This window comes from Esox lucius, chromosome 21, assembly GCF_011004845.1.
Source record: "Esox lucius isolate fEsoLuc1 chromosome 21, fEsoLuc1.pri, whole genome shotgun sequence".
Classification (NCBI taxonomy): domain Eukaryota; kingdom Metazoa; phylum Chordata; class Actinopteri; order Esociformes; family Esocidae; genus Esox; species Esox lucius.
The window spans coordinates 29,336,411-29,347,628 of NC_047589.1; the positions used below are offsets into that span (position 1 = coordinate 29,336,411).

Here is an 11,218-nt window from a genome sequence, read left to right on the forward strand (position 1 = left end):
GATACACCTCCAACGCTGCTCCAAAATCCACTCTCATTCCTTTCCCCCCTCTCTCTCTCTCTCTCTCTCTCTCTCTCTCTCTCTCTCTCATTCCTTCTCTCTCTCAACTCAACGACAAAGATTGACAAGTACACTGCAACAATAGTAGGCACAGACAACACAAAGCAGCTTTCTCTCGGTGTCAGAGATAAAAAAAGAGCGGTAGACTAGATGGAGGAGACCAACAACACCTCTCTCCACCACACAGCAGAATGACACAGGCAAGTCCCAAACTGCAGCCTATTCCCTAGATAATGCCATGGTGGACAATCGCTTGAAAAAATAGCACACTGTTATAGTGTGTAATTTGAGACTACCATATACATGACATGTAGGGCCTACAGTTTAATACACTCTGTTACACACACACACACACACACACACACACACAGAGCAGAACAAGTTTATTCAAAAAAATTTCCCGGGAGCAGATCCTGGCCTGTGTATGAGTGTGTATGTGTGTGTGTGTGTTTATGTGCGTGCCGTGGTGTGTGTGTCCACATCCTACACTTCTGTTCTGTCAGATCACTCAAACACTGACTATGTTTTTCTTGTCCCCTCTCTGTCCATCCATCCCTCCCTCTTCCTCACCCCCAACACCTCTCTTCCTCCCCCTCTCACTGTATAGATACCTCCATCCTCCTCTCCTCTGTATCTGCCCTTTGAGTCTGTTGGACAAATGTAAATTAGATCACACTCTTCATCCGGAACTGAATCTTCCACCTGAATTGACTCTTCATCCTGAACTGAGTCTTCATCATGAACTGACTCTTCATCCTGAACTGAGTCTTCCCAATGTACTGACTCTTCATCCTGAACTGAGTCTTCATCATGAACTGACTCTTCATCCTGAACTGACTCTTCCCAATGAACTGACTCTTCATCCTGAACTGAGTCTTCATCCTGAACTGACTCTTCCCAATGAACTGACTCTTTATCATGAACTGACTCTTCATCCTGAACTGACTCTTCCCAATGAACTGACTCTTCATCCTGAACTGAGTCTTCATCATGAACTGACTCTTCATCCAGAACTGACTCTTCCCCCTGAACTGATTCTTTAATCTGATCTGACTTCAACTTAAAGTGTCTCTTCAATCCATTGTCTTTCCAAGTTAACCTCAGGACACCCCCCCCCCCCCCCCACATACACACACACACATCCCCATCCCATTCACCCCTGTGGTTTGGTGTGGGTAATAAAGGGATGTGGTCTTGTCAAGGCAGCGCTGCAGGAGAGATGCATGAGCAGAGTGCTGCCAACACAGCGGGTGAAAACACACACACTCCGAATCCAGCAGGGTCGCATCTCTGCAAGTCACACCCTGGTGAGGGTGAGTGATACTGGGATGTATTGTGGTGGAATCAGATCCCTCCCACTTCTGTTCCTCCCTCCCCCACCCTCCCCAGTCTCACCTTGGCCGGCAGGGAGGAGCTGGGCTTTTCCAGCAGGTCCCAGAGCTTCTTCCTCTTCTCCTGGCAGCACGTGTTATCAAACTCTATCTCCCCCTCCCTCTCTCTCAGCGTCTCCGCCTCCCGGCGCAGCTCCTCGTTCATCTGCTCCTTCTTCTGGTGGTACCGGGCCTGGCAGCACGACTCCAGGTAGATCTCGTCGATGCCCCAGTAGTCCAGCTCCTGGCCGAAGGACAGGGCACACATCTCCTCCATCATGTGGAGCTTCCCGGTGCGGTAGAAGTTCAGGATGGAGGTGAAGGCGCCGGGGTGCCGGTCAAAGAAGTACTCGTTCTCGCCCAGGCTGTAGTCGTCACACACCTCCATGAGGCTGTCGTGGGTGTTGCAGTCGCGCAGTTTGCCCAGGCGCGTGCGGGGCAACCGGTCCAGGGTCCGCCACAGGACCTCGTGGTTCAGGCCACCCACGTTGATCCGGACCCTCCGGGAGCGGGCCTTGGTGCGGATGATCTCGATGGGCTCCGGGGGGAGGGATGTCACCCCTGGGTTGCCTCGCGACCCGCCGAGCGGGGTCCTGGGTCCGACCTTCTCGGCCATGGCGGCGACGTGGAAGTGGTACGTGGGGTGTAAAAAGGTGCGGGAAACGGGCTTATCCCAAGAGGGTGAGAGGAAAGAAACTGAAAAAATCGGTTTGTTTTCTTTAAAATAATGTTCGGAGTTATGTTGGATTCTCCTTAGACAAGTCCCTCCATGGCTGGAAAACAGAATGGAAATAGAAAAGCAAGTTATTTTTGTGTCTCTACCGCAGAGTACTTGACAAAGCTCGATCCATTATCAATGAAAAATAACAACAAAACAAAAGAACAATAACAGGTGTGGAGATTGTCCATGGGCACTTTGACAGATAGCCCTGCTGAACAGAGACAGCAACAGGCATGCAACAAGACCCCTCTGCTTCAAGTCGGGAATTGACATGTTATGGAGCTCCCGGGTGGCGCTGCAATAAGCCCTACATCGAAGTGCAGCAGCACCACTGTGTCCCAGGTTATTATCCCAGTTGGGAGGACGGGGCAGCGCACACCGGCCCGGCACTGTAAAGGTTGGGAAGAGGGGTGGTAATGGTGGTTTAGTTTTGTTTTAGACTCCAACCATTCCTCATGCCTGCAGGTGTTTAGTTTTTAACTCCAACCATTCCTCATGCCTGCAGGTGTTTAGTTTTTAACTCCAACCATTCCTCATGCCTGCAGGTGTTTAGTTTTTAACTCCAACCATTCCTCATGCCTGCAGGTGTTTAGTTTTTAACTCCAACCATTCCTCATGCCTGCAGGTGTTTAGTTTTTAACTCCAACCATTCCTCATGCCTGCAGGTGTTTAGTTTTTAACTCCAACCATTCCTCATGCCTGCAGGTGTTTAGTTTTTAACTCCAACCATTCCTCATGATCACAGGTGTTAAAGAACAAACAAATCAATGGTTTAGTTTACAGTAGTATGGTTAGGGCTAAAGGTTTGGATCATTTTGACACAATAAGGGACAAAATAAGAATATATTGTATGTTGAGGGAGGCAGGCGTTTCATACTGCCTTCTAAATGCAAGTACAAATGCAAGCACACACGATGGCATTGTAGTTAAACACAGTGAAGACAGAAACAGGAATCTGTTCCTGAAGGTTGCTAGTTCACTTTATGACATCTTACCAATAATGAGAATCGCTCATTAGCAAAATGATCCTAATATCATTTATATATTCAGTATATATTTATTTTTTATTTTTTTAAATATATATTTAATTTGTATATTTTGGTACATATTGAATTATTTTGTTAAATTATTGACTTTGTTATCAATTCAACTGTTTTGCCATTCCATGGAATCTGTCTAATACAGCAAGTCAAAGTGTTACATTTTATTAGTGGTATGGCTATACACAATGTATGCACAGTCAAATGAAATGCTTAGTGGCAGGATTCTTCATGACAATACCACTGGAAACACATGAACACAAAAAAGATCAAAATCAAAAGACAAGAAGGAATAGAAGAGCAAATGTCTCAGTAGAATTCTTCATATGAATCAGGGGTACCGGGGAGGGGGAAGGTTATTACATTTTGCAGTATTTCCAGTCGGCTGTTAAACAGCATCCGCTCTGTGATAACCGTCAATTGTGTGCCCAGCGCCCAAGAAAACCCAGCCTCGATGATTACCTCACTGTTGTGTTAACCCTATCCTAGTGGTCCTCTCCCACATACAGTACAAGTAACTAGACGAGAGCCCTGGGAGGCGTGGACAATCGGGTGTGGATGAAGTTCGGGGGACGTGGAAAGTCTTCATTGACTCTCTTCGGGGTTGAAACGTAATCCAGACGAATCCTGATGAATCCAGACGAATACTGACGAATCCTGACGGGCAAAGAGCGTTGGAAAATGAACCTTGGTCCAAATCCCATTCTGTGGACTTTAATATTTTCTGTCAAGTACACCAAGATTGCAAGAGTAGGAGAAAGAAAAGTGCCCAAACTAGATCCCCACAGGGCTTAGTCATCTCTGTTGTCCCGGATGTACAAAACTCTGTGGCAAAAATTGACCTGATATAGCATACACAAAACACTCAGATGGAAAGCAATCCTTCACACATCAAAATCGAATTAACTGATTCAGTTCACATTGGACAGGTTTGACCTCTGGTGCATGGAGAACTTGCTGGATATGAATGCCACCAAGACCAAAGGCTTAATCAATTAAGAAACCATTCGCTCCCAGGGCAATGACCACGGGTGAATTTCTTTTTTTATAAACATGACCAGAAAGAGACAGAACAAACAAACACAACAGAGGACACTGCTTTGCCCAATTTGAGATTTAGGTGCAATAATGGCTATCAAAAATGGTGTTGTTCTTTGTCATCTTGATCCTACATTCATGAGAGCAATAAAACTTGGACATAGCTAGACGTGATCCATTGTTGACCTGATGGGAATGGAGGTGAGTACTGTGTTACTCAGTGTAACTAATACACCAGATGTTGTGGGAAGGCCCGCGGGAGGTGCCTATTTCAGAGGTGGGCAGGTCGCCTGGTGATTATATGGAGGCCAGTGTTGACGACGTAATTCCATGTGTATGTATATTTTTAAATGTGCGTATCACTGAGCGGGTGTCGTCTGTCGTTGCATCGCTTTGCAGTTGCCGATTAAGCGATGGCTAATGCTGATCCCAATCAAAACCAAAACCTCCCGCGATACCAGCCCCACGTGTTGTCCCCGAGCCTCTGTAACCAGTGCAGGCTCGCTCTGCTGGTATCCAGGAACCCAGAACAAGTACACGGGTCAACTGTACGTGGCCTCGTGGTTCCAGGAAAACAAAAGACATGCAGCAGAGCAAAGGAGGTACAGTACTGCTCTGTGGTGATTGGCGACCTTGCTGTGGGGAGAAAAACATGCTATGTGACGCTTAAATCCGTCTTGAATAAACAAATACAAATTTTTGTAGATTGAAAAAAAGCAGTTAAAATATGTGTGTGTGTGTGTGTGTGTGTGTGTGTGTGTGTGTGTGTGTGTGTGTGTGTGTGTGTGTGTGTGTGTGTGTGTGTGTGTGTGTGTGTGTGTGTGTGTGTGTGTGTGTATGTACGTTTGTGTTTGTGTAAGGTTCTTGCACGTGTTCTAAGGTGCGCGGAGTTGAAGCAGGTGGTCCGATTCTAGTGTTTAGAAAGGTTTACGATGGTTTAGGATGGACTAGCAGACAGCCTGTGAAAACAGAAAGGCTATGGTGTTGTTGTACAGATTTGCAGTGTACAGCAGAATAACTACAACTGTATTTTGTCCGCGAGAAACCAATCTACAGCTGACATACTGTACTGTGAGGGAACGTAGGCTACCCTAATTAAGCTATTTTAAACTACACTGACTACAATGACACGATGAAGATTATGATGCTACAGTCATCAAAATAGAAAATCGAGGCCTGCACTATAGATTATATTTCCATGACTGGCGGCACGGTCATAATCTGTTCCTGTGTGGCGGGAGAAAAATAATCTAATCTCTGGGGTTAGAGGTTCCAAGCCCTTTCTACATTCAATGGGTTTTGTCGGATCGTGGAAACAATGTGGGGCCGTCCCATCCATTGTAGTATATTCGAACCAATTTCTTCAATTTCTTGCCTTCACTGAAGCATTAAACGGCCATTTACACATTATTATTACGCCCCAGACTGGACATCAATCTTTTATCACCGCCGTGTATCTTGTTATGGTTTCAATGCCAGCTCCTTTTAAACTATTCAGATTATTACAATGCCAGCCTTAATGGTCTAAAAATGAAGCCATATAGCAGATGTCGCTTGAAAGTTCATTTCGACCCACACTCAAGTAGCCTTGAAAAATGCCGATATGTTCTACCACAACACACTAAATAGCCTACACATCTGCAGTCTCGAGCGTCCACATTCGCTACATTTTTAGCTACGTCTGTCAACATCCAGTCACTTCTGTTAAAATCTATCAAATTGGCTTTTTTTTGGTTTAATTAATTATACCTTTTTCCACGGTAAGGATCGAGAGCCTGTGCGAGACTGCGAAATGTAGCAGAAGATGCAACAGTTTATTGCTTGATAACGGATTCACGGACCATAAATGTGTAAAAAAAAAACAAAAAAAAACGACATAAGGTACAGTAAACAATATCCTATAAGGAGATGAATTACTCTTTATTACAAACCTAAACAAAGTCTACAGGGATGGTTATGCGTCGTTTATTGATTACATTGGTTTAAGCTGATGGTTTAATTTGATTTTTGGATTTAAAAGGGCATATCTGCCATCTTTTTTTTTTATTATTATGTTATATATTTGTATTACATATTCCCATAATGAAACGGTTTATGATAATATCGCTTGCAGCCTGTCCAAACTTGCAAGATGGTTCCCTCTAAAAAAAACTGTTGCACGCCTCTTTGTTGCATAATATCTACGACAATGTCCTTTCCAACGCACGTTAGTAAGAACTGATTGCAGGTGACATTTTCTTATTTTACTATTAACAAAAATATAAGGGGTGGCTTTGCACTACCACCTTCTTAACAGTGCCATGCCACTATGTTTAAAGTTCCTTCAAAACACTGAGAGAAAAAACGCCTGGGCCGTAACGTTAGATTTTTACCCCGTTAAGACAGTGAATGGTTTGTCTTACCTTGCCGAAATAAACCACCTTTTGCATGCAAACTCCTCTGGTTCCGACCGGGAGGAGAGAAAGAATTGCTCCGGCGGGATCCCCTTCAGTCAAGCCGCTAAGATTCCGAGCTCTTCGCGGATAACGCTGCTCTGAATTAAAAGGTATGTGTCCCACATTGTGTTGATAAGAAAATCAAATGGGGAAAAATACATTTAACTTCACCATGAAGAAATCCTCATCGGAAACGGCGGCAGGCAGTTTTGCCGAGGGAGCTATAGACTCCCTGCCTGAGTAGGAACTAGATCTACCTCCATCGGTGGGGGATGCGTGCGGTGCGGGGAAAACACCGTGTCAGTTGTATGTGTGTGTATGTGTGAGTGTGTGTGTGTTTGTGCGTGTGTGTGAGGGAGTGTGGTTCTCCTCTGCAGACGTCGAGCGGCGCTTAAAGGCAATGGGAGCGAACGGGATACGCGTGCGGTGGTGCGAACTGCAGTGAGGAGAGGAGTGAAGCGGAGCCGTCCCACACACATGCAGCCACTCACAGCGCACAGTAGCCTACACAGCACAGTACAGTAGTCGAGTGTGAGTGTAGGCTAGATACAGAGAGAGAGGCGCTGCGCTAAAGGCGGCTGAGCTGAACAGCAGAGCTGAGATTAGTGCGGGCTGCATCGCAGCCTAGAGGTGAGCTGCGTTGGTCTCTAGTACTGTATAGCCCAATTACGGCTTACCTATCCATGAAAGGACAGAGCAGGCAAAATCCAACCCTAGCTTGGGCCATGACTTGTGACTTGAAATGGCACCGTTGACTTAAATGGCACCCGATTCCGCTGCACACTGAAATGGCACCCCATTCCTCAGTGCACTACTCAATTGAATCCCAATTTTTACAATGCATACTTTTAACCCTTTAGTGACACCCGAGCCAGCATATTGCCTCTTCTATACTAGCTATGATCGCAACCAAGGCCCAGTATAAGTATATGGAAAATATTTACATTGTGCACACTAAACCACAAATAATATTAACCCTGACGGGTGGCCCCAAATCATAGTACATTTCCCTCAGTTGAGTAGATATCAGTAAAGTCTGTGCTATGTGGACGACAAATGAAAGGAAACTGCAGTAATAGTCCCGAAGTGAGATGTGCCTGTATAAGTACATGTGCGGTTTTCAGTGTGATACATGGTCGTGCACTAGAACTGCTGTAGAGCATGAATCTGCATGAGAACGTCAACACTCTGATGTTTGAGGAGAACCACAGGTTGTTGTCCAGGGTTACACCAAGTTTGTTTCTCTGCACTGTGAGCGTGGGGGGTGGGGCCTAAAGACGTCAATCGTAATTGAGAGGTCTTGGAGTGGACAGTCCTTCCCTCTGAAGAAGAGCTGCTCTCTCTTGTTGAAGGTGAGCTTGAGGCGGTGGGCTGACACCCAAGTTGTAGGACATGGATATGGACGTGATTCGGGTTGCAGAGACAGAGATGGTAGAGTCATAGAAGACACAGAGCAAAGATTGACCATTACATGACTATCTGGGTAGGGGCTAAAAAGACAGGGTTTGGAGAGCAGGTGAGGGAAAAGGAGATGATGTCAGAGATCTGGATCGGGGTTGTGATGAAATTAGTTGGCATCTAACGATGAAAAGATGGAGCATATTGCCTGCCTTGTGAGTGGGAGTGGACGGGGAAAGGCTGAGGTCAAAAGAAGTGAATTGAATGCAGAAGTAAGGAGTTTAAAGTCATGAGTGGTGAGCCATTGTCAGTAAATGAGCTTATCGCGGTATCAAGACTATTAAGTATGTTCACCAGGGTGTCTGGGACAAGAGATGGCAACAGTGCTAACGTGGAATTAAAAAGAGGTGCTCTGTGCCACCACTGCAATGACCACATTCCCAGGAGCCAAAGGGAAACACACAGTCGGTTACAGAGACAACAGCAGGGGTTGTAGGGCCAATGGTGTCAAGCAACTTGAGGGCATCACATGGGGTCGTGCGGGCCGGGGATGCTAGAGTTGTCCCGACATAGAAGCATCTGGAAACACTACACGGGTAGGAGGGCTCAGGGATGGAAACACACAGAAGATATGGATTACCAAACCGTCCAAACACCAAACAGGACAAGATGGAATCATGGACCATGTCTAGGAAACTGTTGGAAGGGAAAACCACCCTGTGGTCCGGTGTGAATCCAGATCTGTCCGTCGATCGCTGGCTTCCTTGGTACTTGGATGCACCTCATAGAGATGAGCGTGCACACAGTTTGGCCTCCTTGTTGCTCAGATTGGGGGCTCAGCTGTTTGGCTGAGAACCCCCACAAATGTTTTGGTTTATTCTAACCCGGCTGTACACATCCACACATCCACACACCTAGACATCCACACAGCCACACACCTAGACATCCACACAGCCACACACCTAGACATCCACACAGCCACACACCTAGACATCCACACACCTAGACATCCACACAGCCACACACCTAGACATCCACACAGCTACACACCTAGACATCCACACAGCTACACACCTAGACATCCACACAGCTACACACCTAGACATCCACACAGCCACACACCTAGACATCCACACATCCACACACCTAGACATCCACACAGCTACACACCTAGACATCCACACACCTAGACATCCACACATCCACACACCTAGACATCCACACAGCCACACACCTAGACATCCACACAGCTACACACCTAGACATCCACACAGCTACACACCTAGACATCCACACACCTAGACATCCACACATCCACACACCTAGACATCCACACATCCACACACCTAGACATCCACACAGCCACACACCTAGACATCCACACACCTAGACATTCACACAGCTACACACCTAGACATCCACACACCTAGACATCCACACAGCCACACACCTAGACATCCACACAGCCACACACCTAGACATCCACACAGCTACACACCTAGACATCCACACACCTAGACATCCACACAGCCACACACCTAGACATCCACACAGCCACACACCTAGACATCCACACAGCCACACACCTAGACATCCACACACCTAGACATCCACACATCCACACACCTAGACATCCACACACCTAGACATCCACACAGCTACACACCTAGACATCCACACACCTAGACATTCACACAGCCACACATCTAGACATCCACACATCCACATATCCACCCATTCACACATCCACACATTCACACATCTACACATTCATCCATTTACACAACCACATATCCACACATTCATCCATTCACACATCCACACATCTACACATCTTACTTGTGGGTTGGTCAGACTCTTGAATAATTCCCCCTTCAGTGTCATAGTGCTTATAGGTTTAGGACACCATATTGATCATAGGAACATTACTGCTAGGCTGTGGTTGAGATAAGCACACAGAAAGTGCTTTAAAAGTGTGTGTGTGTGTGTGTGTGTGTGGGGGGGGGGGGGATTCAATGCTAACCAAGCAGACAAGATGTATACAGCCATGGCTAAGCTATAGAATTGTTCATTTGTAATGTATTTCACTGAAAATAAAGGAAGGAATTATCAATTGTTGTGCCATCAGTGATGTAAAAATAGGCAAATTAATGTTATGGAATAGCTTTTCTGTGACTGAAGGGAGGTCCAGTCTTACCCCTTATTACATTATGGTTGCATCATGGTGCCTCTTTTCCTGGGCCTGGCCAATGGGACGTGGGACAAACAAGTTCACTGTGACTTGATTAGGGTGCGGATGTTGTGACAGGCTGAACTACTTGTTATGCTGTGTGTACACAGGAAGTGTTGTGCTGTGATGCTTCCTTGCGTTTGTGGTCGCTGACATTTTATCTTTCACACTGTGCAGACACACTTGACGCTTCTGACCGGCATGTAAATGCAGAATTGGCCAATCACTGGCTTGTATGTCACTTCGTGACCTGCGGACGGCTCGGTTTGAACCCCTTAACCTTCAGAGACCCCAACAGGCATGTTCTTAAAGGAGACGGTTTCATCCGGCAGGATGTGTCTCATTCTGTCTTCTTCCCTTTCTCTCTCATATCTCACATCCTCTCTCTCTTTCTCCCCTCCTCTCAATAAATTCAATTGAAACAAAATGGCTTTACTGGCATGGAAGGTGTTACTACATACACTGCCAAAGAAAACATACAGTGGGGAGAACAGGTATTTGATACACTGCCGATTTTGCTGGTTTTCCCACTTACAAAGCATGTAGAAGTCTGAAAAGCAGTCTAAAAGCAGAACTTAATATTTGGTACAGATATCTTTGTTTGCAATTACAGAGATCATACGTTTCCTGTAGTTCTTGACCAGGTTTGCACACACTGCAGCAGGGATTTTGGCCCACTCCTCCATACAGACCTTCTCCAGATCCTTCAGGTTTCGGGGCTGTCGCTGGGCAATACGGACTTTCAGCTCCCTCCAAAGATTTTCTATTGGGTTCAGGTCTGGAGACTGGCTAGGCCACTCTAGGACCTTGAGATGCTTCTTACTGAGCCACTCCTTAGTTGCCCTGGCTGTGTGTTTCGGGTCATGCTGGAAGACCCAGACACAACCCATCTTCAATGCTCTTACTGAGGGAAGGAGGTTGTTGGT

The 11,218-nt window shown here is 46.1% G+C and overlaps 1 protein-coding gene across 1 annotated transcript in view; it reads right to left on the bottom strand.

Annotated features, from left to right (window-relative positions):
* The window catches only part of LOC105019642 (potassium voltage-gated channel subfamily B member 2), a 129,860-nt gene extending 122,610 nt beyond the window's left edge, over positions 1-7,250 (bottom strand). Inside the window, exons 1-2 of the mRNA XM_010885973.3 lie at positions 6,632-7,250; positions 1,456-2,203 (exon numbers count right to left, since the gene is read on the bottom strand). Coding sequence (XP_010884275.2) covers positions 1,456-2,046 — 591 coding nt within the window. The 5' untranslated portion in view covers positions 2,047-2,203; positions 6,632-7,250. The remainder of the gene's footprint in view (positions 1-1,455; positions 2,204-6,631) is intronic.
* Positions 7,251-11,218: the final 3,968 nt, after the last annotated feature.